This window comes from Hyaena hyaena, unplaced genomic scaffold (assembly GCF_003009895.1).
Source record: "Hyaena hyaena isolate Hyena2069 unplaced genomic scaffold, ASM300989v1 scaffold_224, whole genome shotgun sequence".
In the NCBI taxonomy this organism is placed as follows: domain Eukaryota; kingdom Metazoa; phylum Chordata; class Mammalia; order Carnivora; family Hyaenidae; genus Hyaena; species Hyaena hyaena.
Genome location: NW_024080854.1, coordinates 472852 through 498816, shown reverse-complemented (window position 1 = coordinate 498816; position 25965 = coordinate 472852). Strand labels below are relative to the sequence as shown.

The following is a 25965-nucleotide window of genomic DNA, read 5'->3' as shown; positions in this document are numbered from 1 at the left end:
TTTGAAGCCTTTGGCCCCTGAGCTGGTAGGGCTTGCTCTGTCAAGTGATGCCTGGCCTGTGTGGCTGGTACAGGTGGCTGGCCGTGTGCTCGGGTACAGGGATGGGTCTTGCCCTTTCACGGCCTTCCTGGCAAAGTTGGGATGAATCAGATTATCTCAGAGGGAGATTGTGATTTAATGAGTCCTGGAGATAGTCCTTTTTTTTGGCAGGGGGAGATAGAGGAGTCCTATTTTAAATGTTTGTGTTTTATTTATTTTTGAGAGCCAGAGAGAAACAGCGTGAGCAGGGGAGGGTCAGAGAGAGGGAGACATAGAATCCAAAGACAGGCTCCAGGCTCTGAGCTAGCTGTCAGCACAGAGCCCGATGCGGGGCTCGAACCCACGAACTATGAGATCATGACCTGAGCCAAAGTCGGACGCTTAACCAACTGAGCCACCCAGGCGCCCCCAGAGGAGTCCTTTTTTGATCAGAGGAGGCTTGGTCCCTGGTTGATCATTCCTCTGTCAGAATGGTTTAGTTAAGAAAGGAGCATCATCCCTCCCCCCTAATTCCCCCCTAATTCCCAGCCCTCCTTTCTCCATCCTGGATGGGAGCGAGTGGGAGGAAGGCCTGGCAGCTGTGACAGGGCTGCATGAGAAGGGTCAGATGTCCAGGCTTACAGAGTTAGCGTGGCCACATACGTGACGTGTGAGCATATTTTTACTGTAGGGCAAGCGGATGCCAAGCCTACATCGCTCCTAATTATACACATCTGGTAGGTCATATGGCCTCTGTCGGAGACTAATGACGAATTTTAATACCAGAGTCCAGGTGGTTGCTGCCATATCCTGAAGCTTATGTGGTTTGTCTCTTGGTTCGGCCAAGGACAGGGCAGTTGTGGGGCGTACAGATTTTTCAGATAGAGTGTTGAATTCATTGCTCGTTGTCTATGCTCCGAGAGGTCTGGGCCCCCGTTTCGATCTTGTGGTTTTCCCTGGTAGAGAGGAGGCCGGCGGAGGCCTCTGTCTAGCGCAGAGCTGCTGGCTAGCAGGAGCTCTGTAAGGCACCTGGTCTCAGAGCAAGGAGGCCCCCCACAGAGTTAGTCGTAGGTTGTGTAAAGCTGTCGACCTGGGAGACAGTGTTGGTCCAACACCACAGGTCATTTTCATCGTCCGGAGCGCACCATTGGGTGCTTTGAAAAGTAGCTAAGCTTCTTCTCATTAGAAGTGTCTGAGTGGAACCTCTACCTCGCCCTCCCCCCAGAAAGGTAGAAGGAATGATGTGTCATGAAGCTGTAGAAACGAGGGCTGGACCTTCATGCAGTATTAGAGATGTCCACCTGGCAAGCGCAGATGGAGTCGAGGCTCAGAAATCTAAACCCTGCGCACTTGCTAGGCCACTTCATCACATTTGATAGTCAGTTTTCCCTTATTATTTCTACCCCCATTGATATCTGCCCTTGTGTCCTGTAGCATCTTACATACAACTTGAAATGCACTCTCATGGACATTTTAAATCTTTTCTTCTCACAACTTGTGGAGCTGAGGGGAGAGCATGACTTGTCAGGCAGATTCATAAGTAAGATTATGAAAGGACTGTTTATCCAGACTGAGGAAATAACCTGCCTTTTCTGAGGTACTTTTTCCATGGGAATCATTCCATTTCAGACCATCTGACCTGGTTGCTGAAGGGCCTCTGGCGACGACGTTAACCTAGTTCAGGTTTGTGTGTACACTTGAAGGTTACCTAGGGTGGCTCCCTCAGTACGTTGTAATTCTAGCTCACCCGCCCAACCCCCAGGATAAATGGATAGCTGCTTTTTTGAATAATGAGATCCAGACAAGACATATCATCAAAACAAAGATCATTTGTTTGCACCCTTTTCCTGCCCCAGCAGCATCTTATTCCAGCCCTTGTCGCCAGACCACACCCTTTAATGGAGGGAGCATTAGCCACCCATCGAGGCCTGACTCTGGCCACTGAGAGTTTCTAGGAATGGAGCAAGGAGGAGAAATTCGGGGTGCCAGGTTAGATTTTTTCCAGCTCGTGGGTTCAACTTATTCCTGTAGTGAACAGAATTTGCCTGGAAACAACTTCACATGCAGTTTTGTAAATAGCCACAAGGTGAGGATGTGGCTCCATGAACATGTCGCAGCAGGACTTGGTCACTCAGCTCTGTGTCCTGTCATTCTCTTCCCTCTTCTTCATGTGCTTCTCTGCCTTCTGACTTGTTGCCTTGATGGTTGATACAGAGCTTGGATTCTGGAGTGACGCAGTCCTGTGTTTAAATCTCTCTGAGCCTTGGTTTCCCCCTCCGTGAGCGAAGAGAAGAGGACTTGCCTCCCATGGGAAACTCCCTCTGGCCTGCTGCTAGCAGTTGTGTAAATTGATGCCACCCCTTTAGAGGGCCACTTGGCAACGTAGGCTCAAGTATGTGCAGGTACCCTTCACCTCAGCACCTCTTCTGCTGGATGTTTCTGCTATGCACATGCTAGTGTGCATGCAAGGGATGTGTGCCGTTGGTGGTTTTGTTTGGTCAGTTGTGCTTTGTTGCAGCATTGGTCGTAGTAAGGAAAGACTGGAAATGACCCCAGTATTCGCAAATAGAGAGACAGTGACATAAACTGGGGGACACTTTTACGGTGGAATACGGTACTGGGCAGTGATGTCAAAGAAAGAGGAAGCTCTCTGGGTATTGCTGAGAAAAGATGTCCAAGATACTTTGTTGTGTGTGTGTGTGTCTGTGTGTGTGTGTATGTGTGTGTGTTTTAGAGAAAAAAGAGGAAAGAAAGCATTACTGAACGGGTGTCCTGTACAGTGTGCTACTTTTATGTAAAGAGGGAAAAGGTTGAAATAGATTGTTGTTTGCATGTACTTCAAGAGCTGAGGGAGAGCCCTATGCACAGAATTAATGAGACTATTTACCTGTTTTTATGGGAGTAGCTAGTAGTAAATATTTTGCTTCAGTTATATGAGAAATTGGCTGCTTTTTTCTCCCTCTGTTGGACTCCTTTGTTGCCTGCAAGGTGACTTTCTACACTGATTCTGTGCCCTACACTCCCCCCATGACACTGTTGGCACCAGCTGATCCACAGCACGCGCTGTGCGCCAGGCACTGTCTTAATGCCCTGCATCATGCAGGAGCCTGTTACAGTGACGAATGGGGACAAGGACAGAGGGAGACTTCCATCTGCAGTGCATTTTGTATTTCATCCACATATTACCTGTCAAAAAAATTGTTCTGCCCCATGCAGCAGTTGTGAGAAGTAAGAGAGTCGGTGTGAATCGTGTGCCCTTTAGGGGCACCTCCGAATGGGTCTGGAGCCTCGGGTGCCCCGGCAAGCAGAGGAGGACCCTTTTGCAGTACAGGGCGGGTGTTTACAAGACCTAGCTGTGCCGCACCCAGCTTCCCAGTGAGCACGTGAGCAGGAGGAGCCCAGTCTAGGGCCTCCCCCCTCCCCACCGCTCCCTCCCGCACCTCCTCTTGCTGTCACTGCTTCTCCTGGTCTCTGAGGAAACGAGGCTATTTTTGTCTAGCTTCTAGCTTTGAGGTTGGCCCAGTGCATTCCAGGTGGCCGCCAAAGTCCTGGGCACTTGCTTCCCTCGTTCCCCTTCCAGATCTTCCGGGAGTTGTTCCCCTCCTTCAGCTTGTCAGCCCCAGCCCCGTCCACCGGTGTCCCCGGTGGCAGTGGGGCCTGAACTGTTAGGCTGAGGGGTGGGAGTCTCTCTGTAATCCCTGACGCTCTTACTGGAACAGTCCTATTTTCAGATTCAGCTCCCAGATTGTTCCGTCTTCCTTCCCTGAGTGCTCGCCCTGGTTCTCCCTCACCTGCCCACCCACCAGCCGGCCCAGGGCTCTCGCTTTCACTGTCCAACGCACGCGTGCTCTGGGGCCGTTACCACCTGGATTTCCCTGGGTGCAAGTTCATCATAACCCAAGCTAGTGGGAGAAGAGTGCTGCTCGCTCGCTCTCTGGCGGGAGTAAGTCGCCACCTGCCCTGCCGCCTGGGCTGCGGTTTCTGAGGGAGGGTCCCGCCTCCTCCGCCAGGCCCGGGCAGGCACTGTGGGAAGCCGCCGGGCACGGCCAGGGCCTGAGCTCGCCCGGGCACAAGCCCGGGGCAGAGCGGTCGGAGCCAGGCCGCGGCTGCCTGCCGGTGGGAGTGTTGCGGCGACAGCACTGCTGTGGCCTGGCCCCGGGAGGGCGCAGCCCCGGCCCCTGACCCTGTGGCACTAGGCCGAAGGGACGGGGATGACAATGGGGCTTTGAGCCTGGTCTCTGATTTGGACTTGTATTGACCCTTCTGCTTCCCCTTTGGAAGGCCCTGGGGCCAAGGAAAGCCAGACCGGTGTTCTCTTCTGAGGAAGTCAACATTTGATCTTTCTTTTCTTTGGCGAGAAGAAAAGAAAAAAGAAAACAACAGAAAAAAGAAAAAGGCTGTCCTTAGTTTTTTTTAATGAAATATAGTTGACGTACTAGTTTTAGGTGTACAACATAATGATTCAACAATTGCATACTTTACAAAATGCTCACCATGGTAAGTGGGTAAGTATAGTCACCACACGACATTATTTCAGTATATAGATTATATTACAATATTATACACTATATTCCCCATGCTGTGCTTTTCATCCCTGTAACTGACTGACTTTATAGCCGGAAGTTTGTACTTCTTAGTCCCCTTTATCTAGTTTACCCATCTCCCCCACCCCCTTCCTCTCTGGCAACCACCAGTTCTCTATATTTATGAGTCTGTTTCTTTTTGTTGTTGTTTAGACTCTATATATAAATGAAAACATACAGTATTTGTCTTTTCTCTGTCTTATTTCACTGAGCATAATACCCTCTAGGTCCATTCGTGTTTTCACGAATGGAACGATCTCATTCTTTGTTTATGGCTGAATATTCTTAGTAATATTCCGTCGTATATATGCACCATACCTTCTCTGTCCATTCACTGTGGATGGACACTTAACGTTGTTTCCATGTCTTGGTTATTGTAAGTAATGCTGCAGTAAACATGGGGGTGCGTGTATCTTTTCAAATTAATGTTTTCAGTTCTCCTTGGTAAACATCCAGAAATGGAATAACTGGATCATACAGTACTTCTATTTTTAGTTTTTTGAGGAGCCTCCGTACGATTTTCCCAGGAGCTACCTCACTTTCAGTAATTTACACACACTGCACAGGGTTCCCTTTTCTTCACCTTGTCGCCGACACTTGTTATTTCTTGTCCTTCTTATTCTATTCTAGCCGTTCTGACTGGTGTGAGGTGATGTGTCATGGTGGGGATTTTTTTTTAATGTTTTATTTATTTATTTTGAGAGAGAGAGAGAGAGAGAGGATCCCTCGCAGGCTCCTTGGTGTCAGTGCAGAGCCCAACATAAGGCTCGATCTCAGGAACCGTGAGATGATGGTCTGAGCTGAAATCAAGATTCAGACGCTTAACTGACTGAGCCACCCAGGCGGCCCTGTCATGGAGCTTTGATGTGCATTTCTCTGATTAGTGATGTTGAGCATCTTTTTATGTGTCCATTGACTGTCTTTTTTGGAAAAATGTCTCTTCAGGTCCTCTACCCATTTTTTAAACCCGATTATTTGATTTTTTGGTGTTGTATGAGTTCTTTATATATTTGGCTATTGAACCCTTATCAGATACATAATTTACAAATATCTTCTCCCATTCAGTAGTTTACCTTTTCTTTTGTTGGTGGTTTCCTTCGCTATGCAAATGTCTGTCTTGGTCATTAAAAAGCAAGGTTTCTGGGACACAGATGCAGTAAATATATCTTTTTTTTTCCTTTTGCCATCTTGTAGAAGGCCGACGGCTTCGGGGGAACACTGACCTAGTGACATCTCAATGGCCTTGGGAGAAGAAAAGGCAGAGGTGGAGGCATCCGCAGCCGCAAAGGCCCTGTCCTATGGGCAGTGGAGCTGCAGGGAGCAGGAAGCGGACACCCCAGGCCTCACGAGTGGGGAGCAGGAGCAGCCAGCACTCCCGGAACCTGAGGGAGGGTTCGCATCCCCGGGGTGGGGAACAGAGGGGCCCCCTGCCCCAGCCTGCTGTGATGGGGCTGGCCCCAGCCCCTCTGGAGCCTACCAGCCGCAGGCTAACAGCACCAGGAGGGAGTCGGTAGCTGGTAGATCTAAGCCCGCTCTTGGCTGCCTGCCTCCTCCTCCTGCAGCGACTGGACACCGTTTGCACTCTGTGGAAAGCCAGGTAGGTAATAAGGCAAATGGGACTGTAGATTTAACTAATGTGGTATTTTGGCGGTATGTTCTAGCATTTTCTCACCATCTTACCTGGTTTCCCAGCGTCTGTACAAGGGGAGGAGTTAAGGGAATGTGGGCGTGATGGCTTCTGAGTTACAGGCTCACCTGGAGAGTTGGGCCCTGGGGACTCTGTCCACAGCATCTCCTGTTCCTCAAGAGTGTGACTGGTGATCTTGTAGAGACTGAGGATGCTGTCGTCAAGACATTGTTTGTTGCCCGGTGGGCTAGCCCAGGGGGCTGCGTCCTGTTTCTGACTTGGTGATCTGAAGTCTTTAGGGGGAGTCCTTAGGAGACTTGGGTCCAGGGCTGTGGGCTCCTGAAGGCTCTGAGACTGCATCCCCTTGGGACCCAAGGAACCTGGCAGAGGCTTGGAGGCCCCGTAGTAGGCGGCACGGTCCTCGGGGAAGAAGAATTTCTTGGGCCTCCCTGACTGCAGGGAAGCCTTACCTAGTGTGAGTCACGTGGAGCAAGGCGTCCTGCTTGGCTCTGTGACCTCAGGAATGTCACCGAGTCTTTCAGGCCCTCGGTACAGTTGGGAAGGTGACCGGAATGCGCTGTCCTTCCCAGCTCTGGCATCCTATTATGTTCTGCTTGCCAAGGCCTTCCATGGAATGGCTTTGATGTCTTCAGTGTCCTTGTGGCCTTGGCTGCTGAAAACTGCCCCCATGTGGTTCTGTCCTGGGAGGGTGCTGCATAGGCCTGTCTGGGAGAAAACTGAAGCTGTACCCATCTGCCTGGGAGCCAGGGGTGGCGGAAGGTTCAGGGCACCTGTGAGAGATTTAGTGAGGCAGGGAGCTCATGAGCAAACATAGAAATAGGCTGTTTTAGGAGCTTACTAAAAATGGGCTGCTTATTGTAGTACCTGTTGTTTTTTGAGCTCTTACCTGTGCTTTTCACGTGTGAGCTCCTTTAATCCTCATGTCCTAAGTAAGTGGTACTGTTACCATCCCTGTTTCACAGACGAGGGAACTGAGGCCCAATGTCCTACATCTGGAAGGTGGCAGTTAGGGGCATTGAGTCTGTCCGGTTCCGAGCCCACGCCTTTAACCAGTGTGCTGTCCCACCTCCCTCGGGGCGCAGGTTCTTCCCTGAGCAGATTAAAAACTCAGAGGGAAGAGGCTAAAATGAGTGACTTGCTTTGCCAGCGTTCAGTTCCTACCGAGGTGAGCCGAGCAGGATGTGGCTTCGTGGATCAGCTGCCTGCTGGTTTCGATGTGTTTCCAGTCGGAGGTTTCTTCCACCCAGGACGTGCGTCTCAGAAGTTAGTGGGGCGCTCCAGCCTTGCACGACAGAGCTGTCGGATTGCATGCGCGCTCTGCCTGCACGAAGACCTGAGGGTGTGATCAGTTTAGGGAAGGCCGTCGGCTTCCCGGAGCATGCTGGGTGTCGGTGCTGGAAACTAGCCGCACACTGTCTGGTTCTCGCATCAGATAGCAGACTCTTATTTCAAGACCTTTCCTGAATATCATCTAGGCCCCCAAGGAAATTCCAAAGTTGTCCTCTAAGAACGAAATTTGGTTTGCTTGTTTTTACTTGAGTGGGTTTTCTTCCCTCTCATAACAGATGGAGGAGACCAGGCTTTCTGCCTCAGAGGAGCTACCTCAGACCCTCACGGATCCCAGAGCCACAGATCTCTGCTCAGGACATGAGGCCGATACCGAAGATGACCCATCCCCAGTTGAGTCACCACGGGTGCTGGACCTCAGCCAGCAGCCTCAGCGCTCAGGTTTCCCTTTCCCAACAAGATGGAGGTCTGTAGTGAGCCAAGGCGCTGCTGCTCCTCCGTTCTCCAGCTGCAGCGTCTCTGCCTCCTCCCCGGGCAGCAGTCTCCAGGGTCACCAGGATGAGGCAGAAGCTCAGAGTTGCTCCATTGCCAAGGTCTCATCCTCCCTGGAGCTGGTCGTGCCCCAGTCGGCCCCCTCCGTGGTGGGGCCAGGGCCACGGCTCCAGTGGCCACCACAGCCTGCGTCCTCCGGGGTTGATGCTCCTGGGCTGGGCAGGAGGCACCTCTCCTTCCAGGCCGAGTACTGGGCCTGTGTGCTGCCGGACTCCTTGCCTCCTTCCCCCGACCGCCACTCCCCACTCTGGAATCCGAATAAGGAGTATGAAGACCTGCTGGACTATACTTACCCGCTCAGGCCCAAGCCTCACCTCCCAAAGCACCTTGACAGCCACAAGCTGGCTGATCCTATCTTGCAGGACTCGGGTGTAGACCTGGATAGCTTTTCTGTTTCCCCCGCAAGTACCCTGAAGTTCCCTACTAATGGCTCCCAGAATTGCCCATCAGCAGAGGCCTCTGCCCTGCCATTCTCTAGGCCCAGAGAGCCGAGCCTTATGCGGTGGCCCTCTGGAGCACCCCAGAAGCAGTGCAGTGTGGGGTTGGCATCTTGTAACCAGCTCACTTCTACCCCCAGAGCCTCGGGCGGCAGAGACGCTCCTTGGGAGAGCAGAGAGCCAGCCCAGAGGTATGTGAAGGACTGGCTGCCGATGGACAAGCGCCCTGAGGAGGGCTCTCCCCAGCTGAGGACATGCGACAGAGGCTGGCCCTTGCCCAGGACAGAGAGAGAGAAGGGGGCCAGCCAGGGTGGCGGGCACCCGGCCTGCACAGAGTCTAGATGGAAACCAGAAGAGGAGGTGGAAAGTGATGACGAGTATCTCGCCCTGCCCGCTCGGCTGACACAGGTTTCTAGTTTGGTTTCATGTCTAGGTTCTAGTCCTACCTTGGTGACCCTGCCCACTGGGTCTGCTGAAGGGCAGACCTCCCTCAACGTGTCAGACAGCGATGGGCCTGCCTCCCTCCCGTCGGACTCCAGCCAGAGCCATCTTCCTTCTGGGGCCGCCCTCAGGGGGTCCAGGGGCCCTGAGGGCCAGAACCACCGTTTGCTCTGCTCCTTCGTCCGTGCAAGGGGCTCTGCGGGGGAAGGCGGTCTGGGGAGCAGCCAGGCCCTGGGAGTCTCCTCTGGACCCCTGACAGCACACTCTTCTTTGCCAGCTGTGTGGGATCAGCGTGCATTCTTAGCCCCAGATGGTGATGGGCAGCCTCCTGGGAAAGGAGAGCCCGGAAAAGAATCACTCGTGCAGTGTGTGGAGGTAAACTCCCCGTTCAGGAGGCTTTGCCTAGAGGGATCTCTTCTCCCAGCGCATGGAATCAAATGTAGTAACCTTGAGCACTTTACATGTGCCAGGCGCTGTGCTGTGCTTTAGCTTACTTGATTCTCACACCTGTCTGATAAGGACGACTGTTCTTTCACAGTTGGGAGAAAAGGCCTTCAAGGATTAGGTAACTTGCCCACCCAAGGCAAGAGCCTAAGCTTAACCATTACTCCTGGCTGCTTCCTAGAGTTCTTAACCTTGAGGATTAAGATGATTCTGCCGAGAAAGATCTGTGCTCGCATGCCTTTAGGAAATACTAAACTAAACAATGGTAAATGGTTTCTTGACTGCGGGACTTCTCAGAGCTTCAGTTTGATAAAGTGGTGGCGCTTCACAGTTAAGTCATTTCATGTACCGTGTCCTAAGACATTTTGGTCACCAAACATCTTGTGGACTCGTGACTCTCTGGAGATAGGATTAATACTCTGTGGAATGGGGTCATTAGCATCAGGCAGATCTGAATTTCAATCATGGCACTGCCATATTTAGAATTTCAGCTTAGTCTTTTGAGTTTGCTCATTTATAAAATGCAGAGCCTTTCCTCTTGGAGATGTAGTATGGATTACATGAAATTTTTTTTTTTTTTTAATGTTTTTAAAAAAAATTTTTATAGTTTATTTTTGAGACAGAGAGAGCATGAGTGGGGGAGGGTCAGAGAGAGAGAGGGAGACACAGGATCCGAAACAGGCTCCAGGCTCTGAACTGTCAGCACAGAGCCTGATGCAGGGCTTGAACCCACGAACCATGAGATCTGACCTGAGCCGAAGTTGGGCGCTTAACCGACTGAGCCACCCAGGCACCCCATTTAATGTTTATTTTTGAGAGAGAGAGAGAGAGAGACAGTACAAGTGTGGAAGGGGCAGAGAGACACACACACACATAGAATCTGAAGCTGGCTCCAGGCTCTGAGCTGTCAGCACAGACCCTGACACAGGGCTTGAACTCAAAAACAGCTAGATCATGACCTGAGCCATAGTCAGATGCTTAACCGATTGAGCCACCCAGGCGCCTCTACATGAAATCATTCTTGTTGAAGGCTTTGCATAGTCCCTGACACAAGGATTTTCAGGTATGTGGCTCTCTGCATGTGGAGAGTCCCACATAAGGCCTCGTGTCCTGGGTGAGTGCACGGACACTGCACACACATAGCAGCGCAGGTGGCTGGAGAACCTGGAACCCATGAGCCGGCGCAGCAGATGTTTTCTAGCACTGATGCCTTTGGTCTGCCTCGTGATGGCCTGTGGATGACTTTATTTTGTCCCATGAAGCAGGTAGGACAGATATTAGCAGGTACCTCTTTTGTGATAAAAGACTGAAATACTGCGAGGCAAAGTGCTTGGGTCAGAGCCTCCCCAGGGTGAGTGGCCAGTGGGAGTCTAGGGGCCCGGTGCCCTGGGCAGTGCAGGAACAGAACAGGGACAAGCAGTTGTAATTCACTTGTTTCCTGCCATACGTTCAAGTTAGTCACAATCATAGCCATTTATCTCCTGTTTTCCTCAGGGACAGTTCCCAAAGCTCGCACTGGTGTCACCCAACAGTTGGTTTCCACGGTTGGCATGCTTTTGGGCTGTTCCCTGCCCGTGGCCCCTCCCCCTAGCTGCTCTCTTCCTACGTGCAGGGCAGGCTTTTTTCAGCCTGTCATTTTTGCTGTCACAAAGGCTGAGGGGAGACCGCCAAGGTGGGGCTCGTCATATTGCCCCGGTGGAGGTCTGGAGTCAGGGTGGGAACAGGCAGGGGAGGAGCGTGGAAACTGACCCCTCAAGTGAGGGAACACTCCAGAAAAGCGCAGTCTCTCTCCTAGAATCCCCTGGATTGAAAGTGCAGACAGCAGTTTGGTCTGTAACACCATGTGTCCTCTATTTGTCTCCACAGACGTTCTGCTGTCAGCTGGAAGAGCTGATCGGCTGGCTGTATAACATAGCCGACGTTACCGACCACTTGATTCCATCCAAGTCCAATCTTACAGGTCTCAAGTCTTCTCTGCAGCTTTACCGGGTAATATGTGATCCTGGCTTCTGGCTGCTCACTCACCAGAGTGGTGGCTAAGTACTTGATTACAAGTAAAAGCTCAAATACCCGATACTCAGTATGTTAGGGCACAGTGGACCGTTGTATCTGAAATCTAATCAGTGGTCCTTTCCAGATTCTTACTGTTGCAACACTGTAAAATGTAGGAGTTATGTCCCAGGCCAAGAAGAGTTTGGAGAAAATCTATTATCCTCAGTCTAATATCCTTAAGGATGATTTGCGATGTAATTTTCCAAATGTCTTGGATAAAGTAGTCACCGGGTGCCTATTCACATGTGGCTCTTCAGCTGAAGTAGAATTCAAGATTCCTATTTCTGTTAACACTAGATACAGTCCCAAATGTCAGGCATCACATTTGTCTAGTGGCAACCGTATTGAGTAGCGTAGCTAGAACACTTCCATCATCACAAAAAGTTCTTTTGGAAAGCCCTGACTGGAATTTGCTTCTGTGTTTTCTTTTGGGGGGTTTTTGCCTCTTCTTCATTAAGGTTTTGTTATTTCTAACATCTCTTTGTGTGTTCTGGTTCATTTGACTTTAGTATCTGAAGTGATAGTTTTTGCCTGTTGTTCTAGAATAACCATCAATAGGTCCCCCTTCATTCTCAGACGTGTTCTGAATCGGAGGATAAATTATACAGTTACCCTAAGCATAATATTAACCTTGACTGAACTACCCACAGGCCTGTAGCATGTCTGGTTGGCCAAGCATTTCCAACCTCTGAAGGAGCAGAGGTAGTTAGGAGTTGTGGTGTGAGCCTGATGCTAGTCTTGACAGGGTTTTCTGAGACAGTTCTTTGCATTTCTGCCACCTAATCAAGTGCCTTCAGAGGAGGTTATTGACTGTCCCTGAGCCAGAGCAGCACCCACCCAGCCCCCAGCACATCCTGGTGGGCAGGATGGAGATGGGCCTTTTGTTTTCCAGCTTGGAGCCAAGTCAGATTTAGGGAGGGGCATCACCTGGGTGGCCAGCTGTCCCACCTTAGTGGGAGTGCTACTTCCTGCTGTGTAGACAGAGGTCACCTGGAGTTCCTTGCCCAGAGTGTGCTGGAGGGAGGAGGGGAAGGCTGAGTGTGACAGCGCTCTCTGTGCGCAGCTCCTGAGTATGTGTGTGTAGCTGGGCAGGGCCCGCCCCTTGGGGGTCTAGGGGCAGTACCACTGTGGGGAGAGGAAACTGCCTGGAAGTTGCCCTCAGAATTACCTGGGTGGTCTCTCCAGAGTGCCTCGGCCCCATCCCCATCAGAGCAAGTGCCAAGTAGAACGAGTCCATTTCCTCCATTTTACCCCTCCCTGTCCTTCTCTGCCTCACCTTCCAGGCTGGCCAGAGCAGCTGTCTTGCTTTGTGGGTAGAACTGAGACCTGAGCTGGGAGTTAACCCTCACAAGTCAGTGAAGACTAGCCCTCTTGTGTCACCTATACAGCTGTATCATAAAGCGGGACCACTGTCAGCCCCTTTCCCACACATAATGGTGCATGACTTACAAATAAGTGTGAGCTACCTTGACCCCTGTGTAGATACCTAATATAAGCAGGTGTGTTTGTGTCCACGAATTGTTGACTGTGACTGTCTCATACTCTTTGTCTTAACACTGTAGCTTTATGGCAGCATATAAACTACAGAGAATACTAAAGAATAAAATAAAAAGCACAGGTATTAGGGCAGAGGAAAACTAAAGACAAGAATATAGTTAAGTCCAAGAGTAAAATTAAAACTTGAGAATGTGAACCACCAAGTTTTGTACCCTGTACTAAAAGTCATCATGGATTTGACTTGACACATCTTAGCATCTAAAGGAACATCAAAACAGTCAGCTGTAAGGCTTGGTATCCGTGAGGGGAAAACAGATCAGCTACTTGGGAGACTCAGCTTCCCCGATGCCTTCCCGAGGCCCAAGGTCTGCACAGAGCTGGACGTTCAGGGAAGAAGTGGGTCGAGGCACCTCTCATGTGGCTGTTACTTCTCGGGTCTGTCAGGATAGAAGACATTGTGTTTTGAGAATCCCATAGCCTTGTGAGTTTAAAGAAAACCCAGTGAGGTCTAAAAGAAAGAACCTGCAACCCCCAGGCTGTTCATGAACCAGGCTCTGCCAGGGAAAAGAAAACTGTTTTGTTAGACTGTAAACAACAACAACAACAAAGATTGACTCTATTTTGGGCTCAAAGGATCAAGAAGGGAAAGTTAAACTAATATACTGTTTACTGGGGGAATTCTGAAGATTGAGTGGGTTTGCTTCCAGGTTAGAGGGGAATCAAGCTACCCTGCAAGGGATCCTTTTGAGTAACTTACAGAACATTGGTAACGAAGCTTTTTTTTTTTTTTTTTTTTCTCCCATGCTTTAGCAATTTAAGAAAGATATAGATGAACACCAGTCCCTGACAGAGAGCGTCTTACAGAAAGGGGAGATTCTTCTTCAGTGCCTCTTGGACAGCACTCCAGGTGAGACGCAGCAAGTTCTGAATTGAGCCAGTGCTCCCTCCCTCTCGGCAGCAAGTCCAGGGAGCCACGCTGTCACTGGTAAAGACCCCTCCCCACTCCACCCACTGCCATAGATTGCTGTGGCTCCGGCCCTCCCACTGTCACTGCCCCCGTGGCCACACGGGGATCTGGTCACGGTCAGGAAGGTAAGCTGAGTTAGAAGGCCTGGAGCTTGCGAGAGTGACACACTTTTACCTTTTCATGGTAGTGACCTGTGCCGCGCTGCTGGTTTTAATCCAGTGGTCTTTGGTTCTCTGACAGGACGTTCGCAGTGGGAACCCCAGAGGACTCCCCTCCCCTCCTATCCCAGCACAGGCTGGGCCCCTCTCTGGTTATCTGCTTTGTGTTCTGCCTTGAAGGAGATTTGTTTCAGCACCCGAGAGCAGTCAGTCTATTCTAAGGGAGCAGGCTAAGAGAAGGAGTGAACTGATGACAGGGACAGTGGTACAACAAAATAAGCTCACGTTCATTCTGTAGGATGGGCTCCCCATTTAGGAAAACGTAAAGTCACAGATGTTAAGAGTGTGCCTAAGCCTGCAAGGTGCAAGGATTTAAGGCGGCGTTGCCCTTGCCAAGGGCAGGTGGGGTATGGAGGGTGAGGTGGGGGGAATGCTAGGTTTAGAGCGGAGAACTGGTGGATCGCCAAAGAGCCCCTCATTTCCTGGACGACTAAACAACCAAGAGCTAAAAGAGCCCATCTGTAGTATGCGTCAGTTTTGGAGTGAGGCGTGGGCTATGCTGGAAGGAAACCAGTCAAAGCTGGACAGGGCCCTCGGGCTCGAGGGCCAGTGAGGTGGCGCTGTCCTGACCAGCAGTGTGGGCGTGTGTTAGGCAGGTGGGATAGGGCAGTTTCTCAACCTGGGCGTCCTCAGCATTTTGGGCCACATGATGCTGTGTGAGGAGGGTTGTCCTATGTGTTGCAGGATGTGTGGCAACGTCAACCATCAGATACCAGTAGTGCCTCCTCTCCAATTGTGACAACCCAGAACATCTCCAGACATTGCCAAGATCCCCTGGGAAGAAAAGTGACCAGGGTTGAGAACCATGAGCAGGCAGAAGGGTTTCAGTAGGACAGGGACTTACTGAAGGAGTTTTAGCAGGGCAGGGATTATCCAGTGTGAATTTCGTGAGCCCTTTGCAGTCCCCTGCCTTCAGGAGGCCTTTGTTTTGGCTCTTGGGTTTACTGGGGCAGAAATTCAGTATGTCAGGCTCCCCTGCTGCGTGTAGTTACGTCGGCGTCATACCGAACACTGTGCCAGACGCTGTGTGCAAGTAGTTAACGTACCAGTGTTGGTTTTTTCCCATTTAATGACAGCCTCGTGAGATAGGTACTGTTGTCACTGTCCCCTCGGAGCTGTGAACTGGCCTGGGACCACACAAGGAGCGGCAGCCTGGCTCACGCCCCTTTCTGCCCACTCCCCCGCTGCTGTGTCTGGAGGGGCAGAGGCCTGAGCAGGACGGGAAAGCCCTTCATACCAGGAGACTCTTCCTGCGGGCCACATGGAACAGTGGGCCTCTTACAGGCTACCGGTTCTTTGACCTTCATTTAAAAACCAATCCAGTAATACTTGTCAGTGCTTAATCTGTAATAACTTCCCACTTGGCCCTTGTCTCAAAAGGAGTCTGAAGGTTTCACTGCCAAAGAGCCCTATCTGTGATTCTCAGATATGTATGCAGGCTCTTTGACTGACACCTGCCCCTCCTGTCCTCTGCTTGGACTCATCAGGAACTTTGGTGTTGTGTGGTCATCACAAGTTCCCCTGGCCTCCGGCTAGATGCAGGACAGCTCAGCTCCCTGCAGGGTGCACCGCCAGCCAGTCCGTAGAGCCTGAGCACTAGCACTCCCTGCCAGCTTTGCGGTCGCAAGTGCAGCTGTAGGGACAAGAACCAAACTAACTCCCCTCCCACATGTCCATCTCAGCCTCCTGCCGCGGCCTCCCCGTGGGCAGCGGGCTTCTCTGGGCACTTTGGCCCAGTGCTTCGGTGCCCGAGTCGCCAGTCCTTTCTTGACCCCACGCTCCTTACTGAACTGGTCACGTGATCCAGTTCTGTACATATGTATTCAATTAAAAGAGGAAAGTCTTACTGGGAAAGATGATTTCATTCTTACTCCCAGCTTTCCTTTTACTTGGCCCCAACCTTTCCTTTTACTTGGCCCCAACCAAGCATTCTAATATCCTAAAATAAATGTTTAGAAAAAAAAATAAAGGTTCCTGAATTCTGACAAACACAGGAGGACCGAGCAAAGGTCTGGAGGGAAAACCGCAGCCATCGTGCTCACAGACGAGCTGTGCCATGCACCTGGCCGCCCTCCTCCTCCGGGCCTCGCCAGGACGGCGCTGCCCAGATGACTCAGCATCTGTGTGCCTTCCCCAGGGACCTGATCTGGGCCCAGCGAGCCCGTGTCCCTTCTCCTGCCGCCCGTTCGTCCGTCAGCATCTTCTGCAGATACGCAGCTTCCCCTTTCCCTTCCGCTGCTGGCAGACGCTGCAGCTGTAGCAGGAAACTAGAGAGAGTGTTAACACAGCTGATAAAGGCTCAGGAAGCTAAAGCAGCCTTTTGTGTTTCACAAAGGAAGTAAGGTTTTTCAGAGAAAAACAAGCCTGCCATGTGTGATGCTCTCTGAACGTAGCCCATCCCTTCCGCAACACTCGGCCCACAGGAGGAAATCTTGGCTTTGCTAACCTCTTGTCTTAGCCTGCTTTGAGGTAATTTGGAAATCTGCTGATTTAGGGCCCACAAAAAGGGTTCACAGCATTCCCAAATCCACTCCCAGACTAGCTGTGTACATGCCAAGTAACAGTTCCCCAGCCGACAGAATCTGTTAGGAACCTGCAGTGGGGCCCAATGTCCTAATCTTGGCTTCTTGTTTCGTTTCATTTAAGCCTCCTGCCCCATACGGTCTGGGTGTGCCCTGTGTCTTAACTCTGAAAGTCACATGATGCCAGTCACCAGAGAGCCATGTTTCTGTGCCTTTTTGTGAATTAGATAAATCCAGAGTGAAGCCATCGAGATTCTTCGCTCAGCTTTAATCCTAAGTTAACACAGACCCTCCAGTGCAACAGGAGTCCCTAGACAGTCACTATTAGAGAGTGAATGTCCTGAAACTGTTGCCATTGCCATGTTCCTATTTTGTGTAAAACACTAAACCCTTCTAGGATTCTTCTGAAAATACATGTTGGATTTGTTTTTTGGCCTAAATGCTTTGAACCTTGTTTGTTAGTGTTAAAGGATGTTCTCGGGAGGATCTCGAAGCAGCCCAGCGAGCTGGAGAGCCACGCAGATCGCCTGTATGATGCCATCTTAGCTTCCCTGGACATGCTGGCTGGCTGCACCCTCATCCCTGACCACACGACGGCGGCACACGGGAGCACCGACGTGAAGGGGATTAGCCTGGTGAGTAGGCAGCCTGAGGGAAGACACCGTGTCCACTGGACCCCAGGGCCAGATGAGGGTGCAGGGCCCCTGCTCTAACAGTTGGCGAGCTCTTGGAAGCTTATTGAACCAGGAGTTCCTGAAAGCAATGAGATGCTAGGAGAAGACCCGGACATGAAAAAGGGAGATGCTGCCGTTGCCAGAAAGGAGGCTGGGGATCTCCCCGTGGCAAGCTGACTCCCCGAGCTGCTTTCCATTACTCTTTTTAGCCCTGCTGCCTGCTGAGGACTAGGGTGCCCCGTGCTCGCACTTCCGTGGCAGTGCCCTCACCTCCACCCCTCAAGACAACAGTGGCAAAATTCCTCTATACCTGCTTTTTTAGGTCTGCGTCTCCAGTAGAGGGTCATTGTCAGGCCACCTGTTCTGGAGGCTCTTCTGGCCCATCTTCACGCAGCTTATTGTTAAGTCCTCACCCCTCCCTTCCCATCAACGATCTCTGTGAGCTCCCTTCCAGAAAGGGCTAGGGGATAGGTGGGGGAACGTGCCTTGGGCGATTTAACAGTACAACTTTCTTTTCATCTTCGGGAAAGTCCAGCAGGGAATGATAGGGAAAAGGAGCTGAGAGCAGAGGGGGTTCGTGCCCAGCGTGGGGCCGCCACTGCCTAACATACTTTCCCTGAGACTTCCTCTCCTGCCACCAAAATACGGTGCGTCACTCACAGACCTTCTAGGTGAGACTTCACTGGAGCCGAAAGTTAAGGATAAAGGTATGCCCAGGGCAGGGAGACCCTGTACTTGCATCAAGGAAATCTGAGCAACAGTCACTGTAGTTCTAAAATGAACACAGTGACTGCAGGCGTCATCTCTTCCTCTGCAGCATTCTGCCTGTAAAAAAGTTTCTCTTTCTCTTTCAGGCATCTTCTCAGGCAGAGATGTAATGTGTCGGCTAAAACCTGGCTGGTGGGAAACTTTCAGGAAGCCCTTGTAAGAGCCATTTATAACACTGAAATCAAGGGGGAAACTTAACTCTAATGTACTAACAAGTTTTAAAATGCCTTTCTCTTCCCTGAAGTAAGGGCTCTTGCTTGAGTTACCATCTTTATTTAAAATGAATCCTTCCAAACTAAGGTTTTCCTTTTGGTGCTTCTCTACAAAAGCATGTGGCTTTGCAGGTTTTGATAAAATAATGCTAATAAGGCTTACAGGCCTTTCATCCCCTTCAATCCAGCTAAAAAGAGCAGAGCTCCTAAAATAGTCTACCTGCTATAAAGGTCATTTGAAGAAGGTTTGTATGAGAGAAGGTACCAAATACGTGCTATTCTCAGGCATGCCAGAAGACCCGAGAGACTGAAAAAACTGAATGGCTCGCCAGGAACTTGGGTCTTTTCCTAAACTTAAGCTTAGGTTTATAAATCCCCCTTGAAGATTTTAGAAGAGACTTTAAATCTCCAACAGAAAGTTCTCAAATTATTTTGGGTTGTTAGGACATCTTTTAAGTTCTCTTAGGGGCTTAGTAAGACTCCATCTGCCTGTCTCAGATCTTAAAGGAAAAAATGTGTCAGAGACATAAGGAACTGCCGCTAAACTTTGTGAAACTATGGGCCTGATTATCCACACCTAAAGGGCATCATTAGGAGGACGCATCCATCCATTCCTACTGTCTCGGAAGAGCAGTCCAAGATCAGGGAAGAAAAGGGTATGGATAGGATCACACAGCCTCGTTGACTAACCACAAAAACGATGGGGGGGAGTCTATGGATCAACCATTTAAAGCCTCAGTTATATAGCTTTTTAAGGCAAAATGATCAGCTATTTCTGGTAACCAGAGAGTCTGGTTAAAAAGACCTTTAAAACATCTCTTATGTGCCATGAACATGGAAGCAAGAAACGTAGTAGCATTAATTGGCCTGTAGTATTACGGTGGGCTAGGACTTCTGGAAAGGATTCTTCACACTTAAATGTAGGTGAGGTCAGCACTTAAACATCTTTTTTTCAAACTCCTTCCAGATTCTCATTTGACAAGGGTTCTTTTAAGACATAAAGATCCTATGTTTGTAAAAAATGCACAAATCATTTTAAATCGAAAGGTGACATTACAACAACTATTTTCATGAGCAGACTTCTGATATCCCCTCAGAACAGAACATTTGATAGAAAATTACCTTCTTCAAAAGAAGGTTAGGACTTGAATCTTGGTTCCACAGTGAGATTTAAGAAAATAAAATCCCTCCAGAGCAGATAGTTATATTTCCATAGAAATGGCAGATCTGTCTAATGGCCTTTGTTCTTTTAATTTTTTTGATGTTTATTTTGAGAAAGAGAGACTGAGTGTATGCGCGCAAGCCGGAGAGGTGCAGAGAGAATTCCAAGCAAGCTCCGCACCGTCAGCACAGAGCCCGGCGTGGGCCTTGATCTCATGAACTGAGCCAAACCAGGTGCCCCTAGTGGCCCCTGTTCTTAAATTGATCTATTTCCTCTTCTCTTTGATGTGGCTATAAGTTGGTATGTGCCTTTCTACTGAGTGTTTTGGGATAGCCCTGAGGAGTTAAACCCATTTATTTGCTAATATATGATAGACAGGTTTCTATTAAGTTCACCAAAAAACTGAAGATGACAACCCTACAGCAAAATTGGCCAATGTTACAGCAACTGAGTGCTGAACGTGCCGTTCTATTCCCATCCAGCCTAGTAACTACCCCCTTCAACTGACAGGAATTTTCAGAGTATTTTATTTCAGAATAACCCATTTCCCAGGAAATATTACTTTACTTAGAGATAGGCTCTAAGATATTTTTGTTTATCTCCTTTGAAATAAGGTGTGACTAAAGATACTGTGGACCTAGCTGTGAGTGACACTTAAGAGTATCAACATCGGACTGTAGCAGTGCTTATAGCAGTTTAAGACCCCCTTGCAGACTCCAGTTGAAATTGTTTCATCCCAGGAAGATGCTGCTAGCAAGCAGCATTTCCATGGGCAAACACAGCGGGGTCGGACCCCAAGAGTCCGGCTGGCAGCTGCACTTTAGCCTGAAGGACGGCAGTGGCTTGCACTGACATAGCCATAGTTACCTGTAGTAAAATTGCCTAGTAGTCCCTTTAAATTAGTAGAAGTGAAGTCCACAGGGAAGTAGTACTAAGAGCTGGACTGGCAGTTTCCAGACCTGGGTTCGTGTTGCAGCTCCATGGCTAGGCTCATCTGCAGATAGGAAACAATATCAATACAGGGCTGTTTTGCAGCTTAAGCTGGAACATCAAGTAGGGTTGACATAAAATATGCTGCAATGGCAACATGTACGCTAAAGGAAATTTTAAGTCACAGGTCAAAGAACGGGACATTTCTGCTCAGGCTAGAATGGCTATCACTCTGCAAGGACTTCCCAGAGATTGTGACCAGTCAGGCTTAGGACACTTCCCTTATGTAAGCTAATTCATGGAAGCCACTGACATTAAAATATGACCAGTGGGAATTCCCCTTAGTAAATGAAGAAATTATTAAGGCCCATAGTAGCTTGAAGTGTTTGTACTCTGACATCTTGCTTGACTGCTGTGGGGGAAAGAACACTAGATCTTCAAAACTAAGTAAGAATGTAAATATGTTTACATCTTAAACTCATGGAATGTTTCTTGCTAGCTCACCACTAAGCTGACAGTGGAACAGCTTGCATAAAACCGAAGTGTACAGCATCACACTAGCATTTGTATTATTCTTCTGTTTTAGGAAATAGCTTCTGAATTCTTTCCCCCTTTATACGGATCAGTAAGGCAAAAAAACTTTGGAAACAAAACCAACTTCACCCACATAACTGTTGGTATCTTGAGGGATTTTTCAGTTGCCTTATGTGAGGATGAATAGATCCAACAAGCACATCTATAATACAAAGTAAACTATGATTTTATTGTGAAATTCTCATAGATGGAAAATTAAATTGAATATTTATTCTGTCCATTTCATTTTACAATAATCTTACCACTTATTTTTGTACCATGTATTTCAATTGCCTGTTTAGTGAAAATAAAGAAACCTATCATTTTTGGCTTGTTTTTAGTTTAAATTTTATCATTGGATTAAAGATCCCACCGTAAAATGTGTTGCCAACAGTCACATCCCAAGAGCCTAAGTAAAAGAATGTTTTGGCTGCTATTTCAACCCCAAGTAAACAATCTCTGACTTCTACCACCTCAAAATGCCATCGTTAGCAAAAGATTTTTGTTTCCCCGCAATAAAAACAAACCTTAGGATCTTCAAGGTCCTATTCAACAAAATTTTTCACATGTGCAAAATTCCACGGAAATAAATACATTTTTTTTCATTTATCATTCCCACCTAGCATTGTGTTTTCAGTTAATTTTTAGGGATAGAATTCCTAAAATTAGGGAATCAATAGTAAATTTACTGCTTTCTACTTTAATGCTTTAACTCTCCTCCGACCTAAATTATACAATTGTGGAGGATAAGATCGCTGACATTTGACTCAGCACAGAAGAACCCGTACCAGCACACACATTAGTCTGATCACTTGCCAAGCAGGAAAGGTGCGCTGCTTTTCACCTCTACCACAGAAGAATTAACAAAATGTTGATCGATGAAGCCATTTCAGATGGTTTTAGAGAAGGATAAGAGATAAGAGACTAGATAGCATACATTCTAAACTTATTTTCCATACAATTTAGTCTCCCTGAACCACTAAGCCTGCTTAAATCCCTACACAGCACAGAAGCCTCCCTAGGTCATTGACTGGATATAGTGTCCGGAAAGCATATTGGACGCTGTTCTAAGACAGGTCTACAGTGACCTTGTTGCACACACAAAAGGCTGTTTTGAGTATAATGCGAGGCTCTATTTCCCTTTAACCATAAGAATTAAAACAATACTTATCACCATACAGTTTGATATTACTTCCAATAAGTACAATATTTATTAAACATATCTTCAGTTGTTTTGTTACATAGTGTGCAACAAATTACAATATTCTGCAGCCACAAATTATATGCAGAGTATGAAGAAACTATTAATCAGATAGTGTAATCTTTCCGTTTATAACTCTACAAGGAAAAACTAGCAAATCAGATCTTACATAGAACATCTCACTAAACTTTATGCATGGAAAGTGACAGACACTGGTTGTGCTGTTTGATACAAAATGGCTGAACTTCATCTTCAGAAGACTAAACCTGACATCTAAACATGCCAATATAAACGTCAAAACAAAATATATTCTAACCAACCACGGGAAACAGTCTGGTATCAGGAAAGCAACAAGGATTACACACATTATTTTATAAACCAGCACACAAAGGTTTAAAACAGTTCTGAAAATGAAGTTAGCTGTCTTGAGTCAAGGGAATAAAAAAAAAGTCAGTATTGACCATTTACAATCTCTGACCTTTGTGGAGACGGTAAGAATCTGTTGTAGTGCAGCTACATACAGTACAATTCAGGCAATTTTGTTTTTTCACTTGGGTTCAGATTGCAAATTCATTGCTGTGAGAGAAGGACGGAGGCAAATTTTAGCAGCAACCTCCACCTGACTGCTTGACCGGAGTGCTCTGAATTTTAACATTGGACTTCTCTGCACCACCAGCTGTTGCTCCAGGACCCATTCGCTTTTTAATCTCAGCTGCCATCGTCATGAAAGACTGTTCTACATTCGTTGCGTTCTTAGCACTGGTTTCCAAAAATGGAATTCCAAGGGAATCAGCAAATTCCTAAGAGAACAGTAAGGCTTAATTAACACAGAGTTTCTTCCACTTAGTGCATTTCTGTCCTCTGAAATGGGAAGCCAAGGAAGGACTAAGTTTACTGAATCCAGACAGACACTACACAAATAGCCACTATCAGCATATTCTACTGCACATATTTTAATATTTTTTTTAAGTTTTTTTTTTTTTTTTGAGAGACAAGCATGGGAGGGGCAGGAGAGAAGAGGAGAAAGAGAATCCCGAGCAGGCTCTGCTCTATCAGTGCAGAGCCTGACGCAGGACTCAATTTCACAAAACGTGAGATCATGACCTGAGCAGAAATCAAAAGTCAGGTGCTTAACCGACTGAGCCACCCAGTTGCCTCTCTAGTGCACATATTTTAAAAGCCGTAAGATGGTTGTGGCTGTTGTGTGACTCCATACCCATACATAATTCAAACTGAACACCTTCAGATTCAGTCTGAAAAATCAAACTTGAAACCTACCTTTGCTGTTGTGTAGTCTACTACTTTCTTTGTGGTCAGATCACATTTGTTCCCTACCAACAACTTGTTGACATTTTCACTGGCATAACGGTCTATTTCCTGCAGCCACTGTTTAACATTATTGAAGGACTCCTAAGAAGACAGACATTTTTAAGAATGATCATACAGTCTGGACACAGCTGCTCTAAATATTAGCACATAAAAACAGAAGTGTCTTTCCTGGCCTGAGAAGTTCTAGTGAGACAAGTCTAGCTACAAAACAGTAACTACAGTGCCAGGAAGAAAGTGAAGTGATATATTACAATGACTGTACATACTTACAGGAGTAAGACATTAATATTTGAAAGCTTAAGGGAGGGAAATACAGTTTATCATTAAACTACAGTTCAGTCAAATCTGTTCTGGAATAAGCAACTTAAATGTACCTATAAAAACCTGTTTTTTGAAATCTGATAAAACTTTATGAACAAGAGAGCCTATCTAAAATGTTAGTACTAGAATTGTCAAAATGTATTATTAAATAAGTCCAAAGTAAAGATGCTTGTTTTCCACAGACCTATTTAAAGGAGGGAAATTTTCTTATTTAAGTATTTCATGGTAATGACTTAAGATTTTTTAAATTAGCATTTCTTTTTTTCCTAATGATATCACTTACCTAATATTTCTCATGGCACGGACTCTAAAGTCTATGATTCTAGTTATCTCCTAATTAGCTACGCTTTCATAGTTGAGACTTAACATTTGACACAAGAAAAAAATTCTAATTTTCAGTTTATCTTTCATTCTTTGACAGAAAAAAAAGATCCTGAAATTTTCTTTCTGATCAAAAAGAAAACACTGATGGCCCCTGGACCACATTATTCACACCATCTCTACACCCTCCTCCCTACCTTCTTCTAACAGCTAATTTTTAAATACTCATTGTCCTCTTAAAATCTTCTTCCAGCTCATCCTATTTGTGAACCACATCCTTCATACACAAAGACCACTAATCTCGCCTTTGGCAACTCTGAGAGATCTAATTACCAGCAAACTGCTGCTAATATTTAAAACTAAGAACACCGTATACACCAAATAATCCATAGCTCCCTATGAACTCTTGTTGAAATGATCAGTTATTAGTTGATAATAAATGTAAGCAGAGTCCCTTGCAAGCAAATGTACAACCAATTACTAAATTTTCTATTTACTAAAGGAAAATAATACAAAATTTTGGTTGGTCACTTTATTAGGTATAATGGAGGTGAAAAAAAGAATATACCTGTTTTTATAAAGTAAATTGCCTTAAAATAATTTTTTTTTAGTACTTATTTTATTTTTGAGAGAGGGAAAGAGCTTGAGCAGGGAAGGGGGGGTGGCACAGAAGATCCAAAGCAGGCTCCACACTGGCAGCAGAGAGCCTGACGTGGACCTCTAACTCACGAACTGTGAGATCATGATCTGATGTAAAGTTGGACATATAACCAACCAAGCCACCCAGGCGTCTCTAAAATAAATGCTTTTTATGTGACTCATTTATTTGGGACTGGACAATGTATTTTGCCCTGTAAATAATACTGATGCCAAATACACAAAGTAAAAGAACCTGTTATTTATCCATTAGTAACCTCCTTTCTCATTGCAACATGATTTCCTCCTGGAACTTACCTGATCTGTCACATCATACACGACTATGATGCCATGGGCTCCTCTGTAATAACTGGAGGTGATTGTTCGAAATCTTTCTTGGCCTGCTGTGTCCCACTATTACAAAACAATCAAGAAATCCACACAATTCCATTAAATGAGAGTTGGGGGAAAGGGCAGAAGGAAGGAGAACAGTTTCATTTACATAGCTTCGGAGAGTATCAAGATTTGACATAGGAACATTAACCCTCAATGCTCACACTACTAAATTGCATGGTAATTGCCAAATACCTGAAGGTTCAGGATAAAAAGGTTGTGCCTATACAGCTTGCGGTAACGCTTCCAATGAGCCAGGAACTATGTCATACTCTTGATATTTCTTCCCTATAGCCTTAGCACTGCAACGCATTCAGTATGAAGGCAGAGATGGGTCGACTTGATTAGGACAGCTACTTGCCTAACACCCTTTAACACAGTATACTCTCACAAATAAGACAAAATCACTAGCTAGGACATTTTACCTTTATTGGAAAAGCACTGAAAGGTCCTAAATCAGATAACTACTAGTGAAGATAACATTTTAACCATCTCAGGAAGATACTATCTCACTCTTAGGAAAAACAATGCAAAGATGATTCTAAATACTTTCAGAAAACTCAAGAGCCATTTACCACACTTCAACCATATAGGCTCAGACAATGAAAGCAAATGCTTATGTTGTTACATTAAGATTCTGGGTCTAAAAAACTTAAAAATATCAAGAGGCAAACTCAATTATTAGATTTTTAAAAACTTGGTTTTAAGCAAAGCAATGAGAAGTTGGCTTAAATTGCTCCTAGTCAATGACATCTTCTTAAAATGTGTATTTAGAATAG

General features: G+C 47.2%; 2 protein-coding genes across 13 annotated transcripts in view; one reads left to right on the top strand and one right to left on the bottom strand.

Annotated features, from left to right (window-relative positions):
• The window catches only part of CEP68 (centrosomal protein 68), a 37265-nt gene that overhangs the window by 5666 nt on the left and 5634 nt on the right, over positions 1-25965 (top strand). Inside the window, exons 2-10 of one of the 12 annotated variants that reach the window (XR_005530351.1) lie at positions 5796-6198; positions 7325-7414; positions 7815-9341; positions 11277-11399; positions 13770-13866; positions 17129-17301; positions 17876-18047; positions 18195-18264; positions 19600-19619. Coding sequence is in view for 4 of the 12 variants with exons in the window: in XM_039243141.1 (XP_039099072.1) it covers positions 5839-6198; positions 7325-7414; positions 7815-9341; positions 11277-11399; positions 13770-13866; positions 17129-17301; positions 18195-18218 (2394 nt within the window). In the remaining 8 variants the exon portion in view is untranslated. Of the gene's footprint in view, positions 1-1539; positions 2421-5795; positions 6199-7324; positions 7513-7814; positions 9342-11276; positions 11400-13769; positions 13867-17128; positions 17302-17875; positions 18048-18194; positions 18352-19595; positions 19640-25965 lie in introns of those variants that run through there. The other 11 variants (XR_005530350.1, XR_005530349.1, XR_005530352.1 and 8 more) reach the window with 11 other exon arrangements.
• The window catches only part of RAB1A (RAB1A, member RAS oncogene family), a 29771-nt gene continuing 25122 nt past the window's right edge, over positions 21317-25965 (bottom strand). Inside the window, 4 exon segments of the mRNA XM_039243145.1 lie at positions 21317-22800; positions 22803-22986; positions 23465-23596; positions 25112-25207. Of these exon segments, the coding sequence (XP_039099076.1) occupies positions 22757-22800; positions 22803-22986; positions 23465-23596; positions 25112-25207 (456 nt within the window). The 3' untranslated portion in view covers positions 21317-22756.